This window comes from Platalea leucorodia, assembly GCF_965183815.1.
Source record: "Platalea leucorodia genome assembly, chromosome: 3".
Classification (NCBI taxonomy): domain Eukaryota; kingdom Metazoa; phylum Chordata; class Aves; order Pelecaniformes; family Threskiornithidae; genus Platalea; species Platalea leucorodia.
In genome coordinates this window covers 53,178,661-53,194,001 of record NC_138825.1, presented here as the reverse complement: position 1 = coordinate 53,194,001, position 15,341 = coordinate 53,178,661, and the positions used below count along the sequence as shown (strand labels likewise).

General features: G+C 41.5%; 1 protein-coding gene across 1 annotated transcript in view; it reads right to left on the bottom strand.

Annotated features, from left to right (window-relative positions):
• The window catches only part of LOC309587561 (plasminogen-like), a gene marked incomplete at both ends in the record, with an annotated part of 28,487 nt that overhangs the window by 1,970 nt on the left and 11,176 nt on the right, over positions 1-15,341 (bottom strand). Inside the window, 12 exons of the mRNA XM_082305818.1 lie at positions 888-994; positions 4,396-4,536; positions 5,094-5,168; positions 6,227-6,344; positions 8,270-8,363; positions 9,080-9,228; positions 10,232-10,422; positions 11,043-11,202; positions 12,058-12,188; positions 13,082-13,244; positions 14,731-14,849; positions 14,972-15,101. Of these exons, the coding sequence (XP_082161944.1) occupies positions 888-994; positions 4,396-4,536; positions 5,094-5,168; positions 6,227-6,344; positions 8,270-8,363; positions 9,080-9,228; positions 10,232-10,422; positions 11,043-11,202; positions 12,058-12,188; positions 13,082-13,244; positions 14,731-14,849; positions 14,972-15,101 (1,578 nt within the window). The remainder of the gene's footprint in view (positions 1-887; positions 995-4,395; positions 4,537-5,093; positions 5,169-6,226; positions 6,345-8,269; positions 8,364-9,079; positions 9,229-10,231; positions 10,423-11,042; positions 11,203-12,057; positions 12,189-13,081; positions 13,245-14,730; positions 14,850-14,971; positions 15,102-15,341) is intronic.

The window sequence follows — 15,341 nt, the reverse complement described above, 5'->3', positions numbered from 1 at the left end:
ATAAGAAAGGGAAAAAAGATGAGAGGACAGCCAGTAAATACTGTCTATGCTGGAGAGAAGTGTTTCTTGATAGTGCTGATCAGTTACACTAATAGTAGAGTGATTACTCTTAAACATTATTTTCATAGCATCAGTTTTGCAGCTAAATGACCCAAGAAGGGGAAAAGGGTACTGCAATCTATGTGGAAGGTTTTTATGGTGAAACTCAGAGACAGGGACATGTTCTGTTCAATTTTTTTTTTTTATATAATTCTGTGGACGCGCACACATAGAAGAATCCATTGGCTTTGTTTTACAGGTGGAGTATTAGGTGCTGTCTGGCAAATGAGGTGGGAAGGGCATCCCTTACGTGTAGCTCAGCAAGGCCAAAAGTGTGTACGTGGGAGCCAGGATTGAATGAGGGCAGATGCCAGCATCACTGCTGGAAGCCGCAGGGATGAGGAATTGCCTCCTGCTGCAGCAAAAGTGGGTCAAAGAGGACTGGGTGTTCTCAACCCTCAGCACAGCTGGAGTGAGAGGTGGGCAGCAGGAGATCACATAGGTCGGTTTTTAATGCTAGACTGTGAATGAAATTCAGGTAAGGGTTTTACTGACATTAAAAACCTGCAGCTTGAACTCATTTTGCCCATGCCCCAAAGGTGGCTGGATCTGAGCAAGCTCTGACTCAAAGGCTTCACAGTTCCAGGGATGCCATCTTATCTCAGAAGGGGAAAAATGAGGGGGGAAAAATTAAGCTCTGAGACAAACAAATAAAATAATAATATTGCTTGGTGACCTCTGACTTAGCTAAATCTTAAGTAAAATGTGCTCAGGTCCATGAGTGCACATATATTGGGACAGGATTTGAAAACCTGCCTAAGTTTTCAACCGCACCGAATATGCTTTACCTCTTGTTTTTCCCCAGGCAGTTAGAAAACATACTGTGTTTCTTTCTACCATCAGACTGGTTTCAGGCAAACAAACTGGTTTTACGTGGTTGGTAATTGTTACAGGACTGGAAAACAAACAAAGAATAATTAAAAAATCCTTAGAAAAATTACCATCAGCTTGTTCAGTCTTCATACTCAGGAGGCTCTGCACAGAAATGGCGTGGGAGGGGTGGAGAAGCTGATGGTGCCTTAAAACCGTATAGATGGTTGTGAGATGGTGCCTAGTCACTTAGTGAAAAAAGAGGTTACTTACAGGAACCGATAGAACTGGGATGTGTTTGTGGGCACAGTCACAGTGCGAGTGTGTTTGCAGCATAGTGCTAGAGCACTGATCTCTGGTTACCCCTGCAGTGTGTATAGGAACATGCACAAGCCCAAGCCTCGCCCCTAGCGACCCTTGCAGGTGGTGTGAGCCTGACTTCTCTCAGATCCTCCCTGTCTGAGAGGCCATGGACATTTTCATGGGCTTCACAGGAGGAGGGAAGGGTGGATGACTGAGTAAATAAGCAGACACAGCTGGAGATGCAGAAAATTCCTTTCTCCTCTGGTTACATGAGTGATATAACTGTGGGTGACATCATGCAGTATTTCACACATTACCAAGTCTAGCACCTCAGTAAATACCAAAATAAAACTCTTTCTCATCACGACATTGCACCTGGAGGCTTCAGCACTGGAATAAAGCTCAATGTGGAGTGGACATGGCCCTGGGAAGCAGTTCTGCAGAAGATGAAAAGGTTACATAGGGAGGTCTTTGCTTTGGACTGTCTGATCCCTTATTGACTTTCAGATGTAGATGTGAAAAGATGATGTGGCTTCTGGAAGGTATAATGCCCTAGGAGTCAGACAAGTGCAAACAGTTTTGGTACAGTGAAAGTATGTCTGAACAAGCTGTTTAATGAGATCTACCACTTTCAGGAACCTACCCTGTGAAGGTTAGTTCTGATTGTGAAAAAGAGTAAAATGACCTGAATGAACTCCAGATGTTCAGTCAGGGTAAAATGAACCTTTCTAATCTCTTTTCAGGCCCAGAATGATTTTCAAAGTATGTGAGGCGATAGCTAGTGAGGTCGCCAATGTCCAATTAGAGGGAATTAACAAATCCCCCTGTTCCTAATCAGGCCATGCCAGGGCCATGAGCACCAAGAACATTCAAGAGAATTGGAGACCAAAGGGAACTGACTCTGACCTATCTTAAAATAAAGATCTCTCCAACACAAAAATCTGAATGAAACATGAACACAGCAGTCCAGGAGCGCAGGAGAGGCTAACAAGCTCCTGTGCTGAAGCTACACTTGTACCAATGCCATCATCATCATTTTGAACTCTATTCTCCAGCCCTCTGAAGTCCAAGATGGTGATCTCCAACCTCCACTCTCACATAGTTCCATGAAATTAATCCTGCATCCGTTCTTTTCCCTATAATAATGAAAATCAGTTCTGCAGCTTCCAAAATTAGTTCATTCACTTCTCAATAAAGTCCATTTTTATCGAAAGAATTCCTGAAAATTGATAGTCAAGAGGAGATTAAGGTGAGAAAGCTCAGGTTGGCGGGGGGGTTTCTTGGTTTCCAGGTTTCTCTAGGTTGCTAGTGCTGATCCTCTAGGACCTTTATCTTCAAGGTTATATTAAGCACCTCAGGTCTAATTCCACTTGTAGTATGGCCCTCACAGCAACTCTGGCTCCTGTCTGGCCTGCTGGTGTGACAGTAGCCAGGCAAACATTTTCAAACTACAGCAACAGAGCATTGCAGCTTCTGCTTCCCCAACATCAAGAAGTTAACTTTGTTTCTACCTATGCTCCTATTCTGCACCAAGGACATTCTACATCCATCCTAAGATGAGAGAACACCTAAATAACCTGTTGGCACACAAGGGATTGGCCTTCGAATGGGATGGACAAGGTGGACACTGGCACCTTCTCAGAGGCCTCTGATATCTGGGCGGGTAAATGAACAGGAGAGCAGGGAACAAGACCTCAGAAGATATACCTGACTATGGATGACATGACATTGAAATGGAAGTATAAAGTCCCAGACAGCACACATCTGCTCAGAAGCATGGCACACAATTCATCTGGGACTAGACTTCTACTGAAACCAGGGGTCCTCCTCAATAGATCAGCCCTCCTTTGGTATGATTTTGCTCAAGATCTTCACAGACCTGCATCAGTTCTCTGACAAGTCTTGTCTATTGCCACAAAATTCAGGTGTAGGAGTAGCAACCAATCTTCTCACATCATATTTTCTTGGGTCATCTGTTTTATGAACAGACAGTGAAGATTTGGAAATAATAATGTCCACAAAGAAAGCTGAGGACAAATGTAAAGAAAGAATTTAATGAAGCTGAAAAGAAGCAAAGTTGATCTAAGCCAGAAACTGAGGGATATGATGTTCATATCTGTTATTTATGGCATCTCACATGCAGAATGTGCTCAGATGGTGAGTACTGCTGATGCAAAACTGACTACAGCGCTATAGCATGCATCCATCTACAGTGCAAATGTGCATAGAGCACCCCATGAAAGAGGAATTGAATCACATAGTTACAAGCACTAGCAAGAGTAAAACTGGTGGAGCATGAGTTCCTTCTACTCACCTGAAGTCAGTGGGATTTTGATTAATCAAGCACCAGAGAAACTGAGTTGAAATTGAAGTGAAATTGTTCTAAGTTCATTAAAGCTGTATGGAGAATTTTTAAAAAGAGATGTCCTCTCAAGTCAAACATGAGATTTCATGATCTTTAATCCATGTGTGGTGAGTGTAAGAACAAGAGGGAAACCAATGAGTAAGTAGAAAAGTTTCAGGAGCATTTCAAAAGGGAAAAAATAACACTGAAATAACTGCACACATTTCAGAGCAGGCTGCTCAGACATCTAAGCAAGACACAAAAGAGGGCTTTAGGCAATTACAGTTATGCATAGGATTTTTCACTATACCACAAGCAGGATCTGGTTTTACTGAGTTGTCGGCCAAGTCTGCAGCTCATGAAACATGGATGTGGCCTGGCCTGGAGGACTGCCAGGGAAACTAGACCCTTCTACTTGCTCCATGCAGAAGCTGTGGTGACTCTTGGCGAAAACTTCAGTTGGAGCTCACAACCCTCAGGACTGACCAAGGAAAAACCTCCAAGCAGATCCTCCAGACACAACTCCGCTTTGGTTTGCCTCCACCCTCCCTGCTTCAGTGGAGCTGCCACTTAGTGGGTGGCAATCCCTCCCATCCTAACTGGTCCTTGTCCTTCCCAAACTGTGTAAGAAGCTCACATGGCTTCTGCCAGTGGGGGCATTCAGCAGGAGAGATGCTCAGGGTTTACCCTTGAACAGATGCCTATGCTATCACTCAAAGGGACTCTCACACTCTCTCATACCATCCCACAACCACCCCTGAGAGCTAACTCCAGGCTAAGCTAACTCATGACTTCAGAGTAAAGGTGTTAGGGGTGGAAAACTTGGACTGAAATGGTACCTGTTCAACTTCAGCAAAGCAATGTCTGCTCCACTTGGTTCCTTTAATACTTTCTGAACACCTTGGATTTGCAGGGATGGCTCTGCTGCATTGAGATTCTGTATCCCAAGAAAAACCCTGTAGGAAGAAGGCTCTGTTGACCTGAAAGAAATGACAACAGCAAGGTTATACATCCATACTTGTAAACAGGAATGTCACTCTTACAAAATTCAGTGATTTCTCTGGAGAATTGCAATTAACAAGATGGTCAGGCTGCTGCTTCTGACCATAGATGCCTGCATTTATTCTTGGGGAAGAGGAAAATGTAGGTGTTTTTAAACAGTTTGATTTTTATGATAATGGAAAAATCCCATGGTCTGTAAATAATGTGGCACCTTCCTGCAGTGTTCACAACTCCTAAAACCCTAAGGGTCAGCTGCTAGCCACAGTTTTTCCAAGTGCAATCATCACCAGCACATCATAAGCACCCTTTTTGACATGCTTTGGCATGGGGGAGAAGGCAGAGGACAGAAGTAACCTCTGTTGTCCTCTGCTGCCATTTGACTAAGACAGGAGCAGAAGACAAAAATCAGCTTGCTGGCAAGAAAGACAGGAAATAAGGAGTCAAGAAAGTGCCTCATTGGGTACCTCTTGCTCCTCTGTTGATTTTCTGATACAGATCTAGGAAATGCCTGTCACTCATCCTAGCAGATACTCACTCTTGCAGGCACCGAGCTGCAGTAAGGACCCACTGTGGATGTATCAGAGTGCCCGCGCAATGGTGCACGTTGGTACTAGAATAGAGAAGACAATCACATTCATTTAAGACTGCATAGTCAATTCTCCACCATCTATGCTGTGCACAATGGGAAATATTAACAAACTAGCAATATGTCCCTTATTCAAATCTTTTACCAGTCATAGTTTGTCTTTTGCCAATGGCAAGAGAAATCAAATGCAGATTTTCAAAGGACAAGCTTTATTTGCTCCAGAACATGAAAGACATGAAGAGAAATTTGACATCCAGGTGAAATTTTTGCAACAGGGCATTCTTGCTTTCAGGAATTTAATAAAAATGATTACATTTCCTAATAATGTCACTTGTGATGTAATGGGCTTCTCCTGATTAGCAATTAATAAAAGGAGACATCCTTCTGATTTGTGGGGTTGCTTTGGACTAGTTCTTTAAATAAACCTTACTGACTTTTAACTTTTCTTGGGGTGGTATTTATTATGGTGATTGTCAATAACTCTGTAGAAATTTTCATTAACCTTTCTGCAAGCACCTTTTCATCTGCTGTTCAGCCACTCTCACTGTGACTGTGGAAATGCTATGCATAATCATGTTTTTATACTGAGAGATGATGGCCTTCCTATGGCTTCTAACAAAACTAGGGTGGTCACAGCATCAATTTACATTTGAACCAGACTGGAGACTGGGTGAAATAGGATGATTAAAATCCATTCATACACATTGCAGGTTGGTGGCTATATTCCTGGGTTTAAATCTCCCACTGCAGAATGCAATTAACTGTCATCATTATCCTCAGTGGGAATTATTCCTTCCCCATTTCAGTAAATAAAGGTGTACTTAATGTCTGCAATTCAAGTTTGCCCTCTAGAGATTCAGGAGAAAGTGGGGAGTTTGGGATTAATGACCCAATAAGTAGCTATCTGTGGATATTATGATTAGAAAAAAAAAAGTTTATTTTACATGATAAGGCATTTTATATGGAAACCAAGGCCAGTCTCCAGAAGCATATGCATTTTTTCCTGTCAGTCTCTTTCTAATGCCCGTTCCCTGTGAAACCCTGGTGCCCACAGATGGTGATACAGTCTGGAATACCAGTACCTCATCCTGAGGCTGACGTGCCAAGGCCAAGACCCTGGAGATGCATCACACATGTTATATTGCTCACAGGCTCGCTCAATCCTCATTGGGACTTTTCCACAGTCATGCTCAGAAGAAGCTACAGAATAAAAAAAGCTACAATGGAGAAATTTAAAGCAGTTCTGTAATGCCATCCACAGTGCAATCAGATGAAAAGAAAAAGACATAAGACTTTTTTTTATCTTCCTTAGGCTTTTGCTTTTTACATTGGTTAACAGAATCTAAGGGTAAAGAAACAACCAGAACTTTCAGACTCCATTATATTATCATTACTTTGAGCTTTTAAACCTGGGGCTAATATATCACATTTGACATGACAAAATATTAATTTACCTGGAAAAAATTGTTAACTATGTCAATTATTTGGATGTAGACAGCTAACATAAGTAAAACTACAATGAGCCCCACCCCCAAAAGAAAATCTATAGGGAAGCTGAAGGAAAAAGGGAGCTAAAGAAAGTGGAAGAGTTTATTGCCCAGACAATAATAACAATTTCTAAATTCCTTAAGACATTACATAGTCTACACCTTGGTTGAGTTCAAACCAATCCCTATATTATAAATAAAATTGAGTCAGTATCCCCTTGTCATAAAATATTCCAATTTTGCCCTCACACTGCTCACTCTGCTTTCTTGTTAATCCAAATCTCTCTGAACTTTTTAAAATATATTGAGCTTAGGTGATCAGTAAGGACCCAACTAACTCTTTCCAGAGCTGCATATGGTGCTACGGATGTTAAATTTTTTAGTTCCAGTATGAGACAATTGATAAGGTAATCAAAGGCAGGAGACTGTAAGGTTCCCCTACACCTTAATTTAAAAATCTAGTATTCAAAGGCTGCTTTGAAAAGAGATCAGATCTCAAAGTGAAGCTCCACCCCAGCAGTTTCAGGGAGCAGGTTTTTACAGCTGTGGTATGTGTTGTTTGTATACCATTCCTTATTCTTTTTGCCTGCACAGCTCTTAGGTCTGGTTGACAAAATTGATGTGTACAATGATAATGCATTGCTGCTTAGAGGAACACATTAGATGGCCAGCATGAAGAATATCACATACTCCTGAGGGAGTGACCGCTCTTCACTATTTTGTATTGCTACATTTTCCAACAGAGCAGGGACCTGGCCTCTAGGTGTTACTGTAGTAAAAATAATACATGAGATGAAGATGAAATAGATTTGCCATATCCCTGCCAGACATAATAAAAAAAAAAATTCTGTCAAAATGCAGGCAAGGAAGGGAAGAGCAGAGCAAATGAGATGACTGGCAGCTGTGCCAAGCAGTTCTCCCAGTAAATTACAGTTGTTATTGATGCCCACTGCCAGGGCACCACAGAAGGTAAAATCTCTTTTGCTGTTGAATTTTTCAGCAAACACTACGTCTGCTCAGTGCACTGATTACTATTCCAAAATAGAAAAAAAGAATTAAGGAAACTGCATAAAATATCCAGGACCAAATTCACTCCCTACCCCAGAAGAAAGGCAAAATATCTAGGGACAGATTATTTTAACATCCAGATCAGGATAAAAACTAAGTCAGCAAAGGATGAAAAAGGTTTCAAAGGATGTCTTCTCTGGTGCTCCCAACTAACAGGAAAGGTGTATGAGCAGGTTCTCGAGGTGTTAGTCTTGCCACAAAGTGCATGGAAAGCCTAGCATGAACATCAAGGAAATCCCCTCCTGTGTTTGAGGAGCCCAGGGAAGGAATACCTCTCTTCACGGCTTCACTGGATATTTCAAATTCAGCTAGCCACTCTGAGTGCTTAGCTTAGATAAAGAGCACATGGATTGTTATCTATGAAATCTTACCGATGATTCTTGGCACCAGGTTATCTCAACTTTGGCTGACTGTTACAGGTGCCTGTTTGTGTCAAACTTCCATACAGACCTAAATCCAAATCTAAAGCTACTGCCTACTGCAGTTTTTTATGGTTGGATTGAAAACATTTTGTAACTATCATAACAAGTTGTAGAAAGGGAGAACAGAAAAGTCTTTAAGGATAATTACAGCAGCGTGGGATTTCACAGTACTCCCATTTTTTTTCTGGGTCTGTTGTGAAGCACCAAACACCATTTACATCTCCATCAGGATTCCTGCAATACTGTAATAATTACAAAAACAGAGAATGAAGACTCTATATGTTAGCCACAGAATGAAGAAGTGCATGGTTTTAAAAAAAGTTTTAAACTAAAACTTTGAATTATTTCCCCCAAATACTTTTCCACTGGATGTTAAATGTTTTCTATTTCCTCTGATCACAAAATGCTTTCTTTCCTGTGTCTCAAAACCGTTAGCTGAAGTTGGAAAAATATGATAAAATTGCTATCATTTTATTCATCCACCAAGAGTCATCGTAGCTCTAGTGCTTTTTAAGACCTCATGAGAAGTAAAGTTTGGTGTAGGATGACTAAGTACTTTGCACGAAAACGTTTATTGTTGGCCTAATCCTTCTTCCCCTAAAGTCGGTGAGTGCAAGTTAGGTCAGCTCCAAGAATTTGCCAGAAGCCTGCTTAGTTTGTGACAAACAGCAAAAGGCATTGCTTTGGGGTTTGCAGAAATCAGGGAAGCGCTGTATGTTTTCTTTTGCGCTGCTTGCCTGTCAGCATGGTGTACCTCTGTGCTTGAAGTACTAATATCCTAGGTAATGTAAAATGCATCCTTCCCTCTTCAACGCTATTACAGGTCTGGGCTATCAACATGATGACTTCCAGATACGCTTAACCTGGTCTATAAAGACTGAACATGAAGTGTTTACTGAGGGGTCATAGAGAATGGAGACAATGTTCAATGACACCAATGGCATTAGCAGCTGTTTACATTTTTTTCCAGGCCTGCTCTTGGATGAGTCACAGGAGTGAAATATTTGTGGCTATGAGGTTTCTGAGAACTCCACTCTTGACAAGTCCTGCCCCTTCCAGTTTTTGCTACTGTGCCGCGATAGTCTTTACCATTACCATTAATGCAGTCTGTGAAAAAAGAGGAAAAGGAAATGATTGTTAGCTGCTGAATCTGTATGTGGTGGTGGTAAGCAGAAACAAGGCATATTAAGTACCGTTAGGACTTTCACACTGTCTAGTGTCTACAGCAGAAAGACAGACAAAAATGTACGCTGTGATGTGATCTCTCAGTCTGTCAAGGATGTCTTCCTGGGTGTACAGACCGACTGAATTGGAAAAAATTTCAAGGAACTTCAGGCTAAACATTTTCTGTAATATATTGCAAATATCTGAAAAGGCTCCAAGATTTTTGCCAAGTTGGTATCAGTAAGCACCTTCCATGAGAGAAGCGTATTTCAGAGTTAGCAGCCTGTTACACTGAGAGAGCAATTGCTGCTTCTGAGGACATTGCTTCAGGTATTTTCTTCTGCTGCCCGCGAGTAAGAGTACGCAGCTCCATTTAGGAATATATCTTTTATCCAGCCCTGCTACGTTCCTTTGCAAAGTCAATAATCTGTGGAAAGCTCTACTATACATTCAGAAAAGTCACACCACTTTGACCAACATGGGCTATTAATTGAGGAAGCAATGAAGCAGGATAGAGCAAAAACCTGTTTCTCTTGGTGCCTACATTTTGCAAAACATGGTTGCCTATGAGCAATACAACAAGCTAAAGTCAACCTCCTGAAAACATAAAGCACAGCATCAGCAAAATTCCTATAACAACGACATTCACTGTAATCATATTTCAATAGTACACAGCTACAGAAACACTGGAAATTTTTTCTATTTTCCTCTTGTTCCCCTAAATGAAAAAGATATCCTACAGAATGCACCGTAAAATGATACAGGCCACAGGATATGAACTGACTAAGGAGCACTTGCTGCAAAATTCAACAGTACAGATCTGAAAGCTGGAGGATGGATGTGACTGTTATGTTGTAGCACCACTCAAGAATAATTTTGGTAGATAGATTACTGTTTCCTTTGCCCACAGACTCTACAGGAGGAGACACTTATAGCCAGCTGTTACCAGATGTGGTGAGTGTAGTCAGGCCAACGTTTTGTGCCGTCGTTGCAGGGGGGTCATTTGGTGCAGGCTCTTGTGTGTGATCATCACACCTCTTGAGATTGCAGTACTCCCATGTCGTGTTGGGGTCAGTGGTGAAACACCACGGGCTGTTATCACCATCTGGGTTTCTACAATAGTTGTCCCTCAAATCCCTGCAAAAATAAGTACAATAGTCATGTTGCATAAGACTGAAAGTAATCACAGGAATATCTTGCCAAAAAGATGTGGATCTGTACTATGTAGAGATAAATACATTTATTAATTTTTCACTTCTTGCCAGATATCCTATTACCAGCAAACACATTTATGGCTGTGATACAAGTGCACTCGTATAACTGGGTGCTCAGTTCCAACTACAAAGAACATTTAAATGGTAGTTCTAATCGTAATATATCTGACTGTGTGTTTTGCAGCATAAATGCTGTGTTCTCCCCAGATGAAATAAGTAGAAAGGCCACCACAAAGGTCTCAAATTCATAAACAAAATGCATATTTCAGCACATGCCCAGACTATGGATACAAGTCTCCCAGTGCTGGTTACAGAAGCTCAGATTTAAGTGTAAAGGGACACATCTGTATTTTACTCAGAATTTAAATAACAAGAAAACACAGTTTTTAAAAATGAGACTAACAGAAAATGTTTCCGCATCTTGGAAGAAATCTCTTTTATAGATACATTCCCTGGCAGTGTTTTAAAGCACAGTTGTGCAAAGATAATACAATTGGCAATGGTCATGGTCAGATAAACCAAGAAAAGTTGAGATAAACATACGCATTTGGGAATCTGTCCGGGGTTTTTTCATGCCTGTGTGGGAACATGGAGTTCCAGGCCTGGCATTTCTTTCCTGATGCAGTGATGGAAGTTGTGCCACGATAACTCTGTCCTTTACCTCGGTAACACTCCTCTGACTGGGGAACCTGCACAGGCACATCTGCAGAAAACAACAGAAACTGGTCTTTTGCATCACCATTTTATGTTCTTACTGAGTAGGCACAAGTAAGCATCAAACACACAGGATGACAAAAACGAATGACTCATTTATACAGACAGCATCCAGTGAGAGCATCACGGCCAGCATGAAAAGCAGAAGGGCATTTCCAAAGATATTTCGAAAACTTTCACAGATTACCCTCCTACATCAGATGTTCTTCAGTGGAAGATTCATCCCTCAGTTTCATTTTAGTATATGTGAGCATGTTTTAATTAAAGATTGAAAAGTTCCCATGAAAAATCCTCAAAGATTAGATGCTAGTAATTTTGCCCCTGATATATTTCTAAAATGGACATTATGTTAAACTTTAATCTCTCTATTATCCTTTTGAATGCACTAAGACTTTCTTGTTATTTTTTGTGCTTAAATGAATGGGTGTTTCAGATGAGATTTTTATTACTTTGGAAGATCCTGTCCTCTCTTTCATGGTTACTTTAAAAAAATGGGACTTCCTTTTATTTAGCACTTTTTTATCCCTCTAAACTTATTTTTCGTTTCTCAGTTAACTTGCTAAAAATGCCCTACATTTGGGGAAAAAAAGCAATATAAAAAAGTAAAACTCTTTCATCCTGCAATTCTTCTGTTGGGTCAGCCGGTGATTTACATCCTTCACTACACTTCCTTAACCATTGAAAGTCCAATATTTGGCAGGTTTTGTAATATGCCAAGCAGAAAAGCTGCATTAACAACAGTGACAAAGTGAGTGGAAAAAAGATTTGACACATTTACAATGAGAAACACTAAGTCTCTCACTGCTTTAAAGTCCTTCTCTCAAGTACATTCCAGTACTCATACCAGCAATCACTTGATCTGTCCCATCACAGCGAGGAATTGCACAATATTCCCACCGAACGCTGCTGTTGATGGTGTAGCACCAAGGCCTCTTCTCTCCATCAGGGTTTCTACAGTAGTTTTCCTCTAAGGCCCTGAAACACAAACACCGGCTTTAAACTACTCATGGAAATCCAGAAGAGTTGTGTGCAAGACTATTAACAACTACTGCATGCAGAACTCAGTTGAGTGGTTCCATTTATTCTTTTTGGAGGACCACTATTTTGGGACTAATCAACAGCCTTTGAATTTACAGTCTAAATGCTGATGATATATGAAGAATTTTTCCAATGCTTACATTTTCTGCTCTTGTTTCTGAGGCCAAGACATGGCAGTAAAAGCTGACTTCAAAACACAAGCCATTGGTGTACCTGACCACTATGGTAAGAACCAGGCGAGGCTGGATGTCACAGACTGATCCTGGCAGCATGTGCATATAAGCACTGGTGCATGCTGCTCTCTGCCCTGTGATAATGGACAGGGTTTCACATGCCCAGGAAAACTTGCAGGATCCATTTCAGAACCCACAGGATCAAAATACAGAGCTAAAAGCGTGGTCAGTCTCATCTACCCTTGCCCATTGATAACGCTCTACAAACCCAGCTCCTCTGACCTTGGAGCACGAGGATGTATTGGAGCATCTTGGATCCTGGAGCATTGCTCTTCAGAAGAGTAATGCATTGAAAGTGTGCCAAAACACAGCCGGGGGATTTTTAACATAAAACTAGTAAATAGTTATAACTCTGCAGTGGGATGTGGAGGAGACAGATGAGACAAGTACATGAGAATAAAGTAGCTGGTAAAAAAAGGAGTGCTGAAAAAAATTAAGAGCAAGACCTGAACAGAAGTAATGAGAGCTGACAAAAGGTGACCAAACAGCTTATCAATATAGCTGCAGAAAACCTGTGCTACTCTTGCCTCTGCATCTGGATCTATAAGGAATAACTACGTTCTTTCATATTTGTTAAAATGATGAGGCTCAGCATACTTGCAGGGATATCTGTCAGGAATCCAGCCATGTTTGTGAGGAAACTGTGCATTCCAGTGTTGGCAGGCATTTCCCGATTCGGTGATGGCTATCCTGCCTCGATAGTTTTCTCCTTTCCCTGAAAGACACTGGGAGCCCAGGCCAGAGACTGGTAGGTGTGTAGCTGTAACAGGATTAAAAAAAAAAAAAAGAAAAAGGAAAAGAGAACAGAAGAAAAAACAAAACTAGATAGTGCTTTCAAATACATTAAAAACCCCTCTGTTTTCTGTAAAGTCGAACATGTATTTTTTTCTTTCAGCAGAGGTGACATTGGTTGAAAGCCATGGCAAAACCAAAGTGTACATTTTCACAAGCAGTTGGTCTGCCAGACAGATGTCCTGTGTCTGCCCTTTTACAGCAGCCAGTAAATAGCTTTGCTGGGTTGAGCCACCTTTTGTGCCCACAGTCCCCTGAGAGCAGAGCTGGGAAGGCAGTACGTAGTCCTGTACAGTCTGGTAGAAACAAGTGGGATGAAGGGAGCACTTGTACTAATAGTACAAGACACACGGGTAGGGTGGAAGTGCAGAAAGGATAAGGGTAAGGGCCAAGAAGGAATCGTGAGAGAACGCAAAACAGCCTGCAGAGCTGAGCCTCTGGAGTCAGCGAATTGGAAAAGTGGGGCAGAAGGAGGAGTGAAAGAAAGTGAATTGGTCTGGCACGTGGGGAACAGCAAAGAAAGTAAGTGTAATGATCAAAGGCACAGAACCTGCAGAGGGCAGAGAGAAAATGAATCCACAGTGCATGCCTATTATATATACCTAGTATCTGGAATTTTCTGAGAAGACAAGTATGACTCTAAAACGTTGGTCTGCTCCTTAAACTTTAAGTTTTAAGCACAAAATGGAGATGCTATGGTAACTTTCACAATTTACTTTATCATACACAAGTCTATAAATAGTCATTCTTCCATCTGCAATTGAGCATGTTGAGGTGAACTACATCTAGCAAACACATGCTGCTCCTTAGAGCACTGGCAAGTGCAGATGCATAAGAAAGCAAGATCTAGAGATAAAAACACAAAAACTTTTCTCAAAGTGCAGTCCAGTTCTACAAACGGCAATGCTAATCTCGTTATTCAGTGTTTTGGAAATGTCCAGGTTTAGTGTGTTCAGCTTAATGGGTTAAGCTAGCTCACGGATAAGTCAAGTTTTTCTCCTGAGGCCTGAACTTGTTTCTCAGGATTCATCCCTTGCTAAGAAAAAGGCAGCACTGGCTGTGCTGGCCAGACCCACGTAAAATATCACAGTATGGCCACATGGTGGTTTAGGTGTTTTCCATGAGTTAGCAGGTCAGCTGAAAACTACCACCTGATTTAACCTGAATGCCCTGCCTCTTAGGTGAATTGAAAAGTAAGGTGGTTGAAGACAAATTAGGGTTTCTATATCATCTCTGGCATTATTGCACCTTGTGACACCTGCATCCTCACTGACCTTAGATGATTTCATGGAGCAGAAATGTAGTGAGTGATTCTGCTTATTAATGTGCACTTTTCCTGGTTCACAAGGATTTCTTCACATTACTCAGAACTGTGATTTCTTGCCTTTCCCCTTCCTGCATCATTTTAATGGGAAGAGCCACCCTATGGAGTGATCTCAGGAAATCAAACTCACCGCAACGAGGAATGTTGCAATATTCCCAGCGTTTAGCAGGGCTGGTAGTGAAACACCAGGGCCGAAGTTCACCATCAGGATTACGGCAATAATTCACCTTCAGATCCTTCTCTGGAAAGCTGCACATTGAAAATGAAAGAGAAGCTGTGACTCAGCTATGTCTGGCTGTAGCAATCAGGGTGTCTGCAGGCAGGGCCTCCCAGGCACTGCGAGAATTAATTCAGTGCTGAGCCTGACTCACTGTTTCAAGGTAAATCCATGCATATGAGGCTCTTGGGCATCCCAGCGCTGGCACTCAAGCCCGGACTCTGTTCTGGAAACTTGCCCATGGTAGTCTTCACCATTACACTGCATGCACTCCACTGTAGGGCCTAGGTAGAATGAAAACAAAGCAAGGTTTGTACCAGCTTGTGAATTCTCATCCTGATCTATTCATGGAAGACTACACTGAAAGGAAAAGAGGGTTTTGCTCCAGCTAATGATGAAAGGAATCCAGAAGACCATGCATTACAGCCTGGCCAAATGAATAAAACTTTAGGGATACATGTCATTTGGAGGGAGGACTTCGTCACATATTTCTATGTACTGATAGCAACTGGAGTTCTGTATGT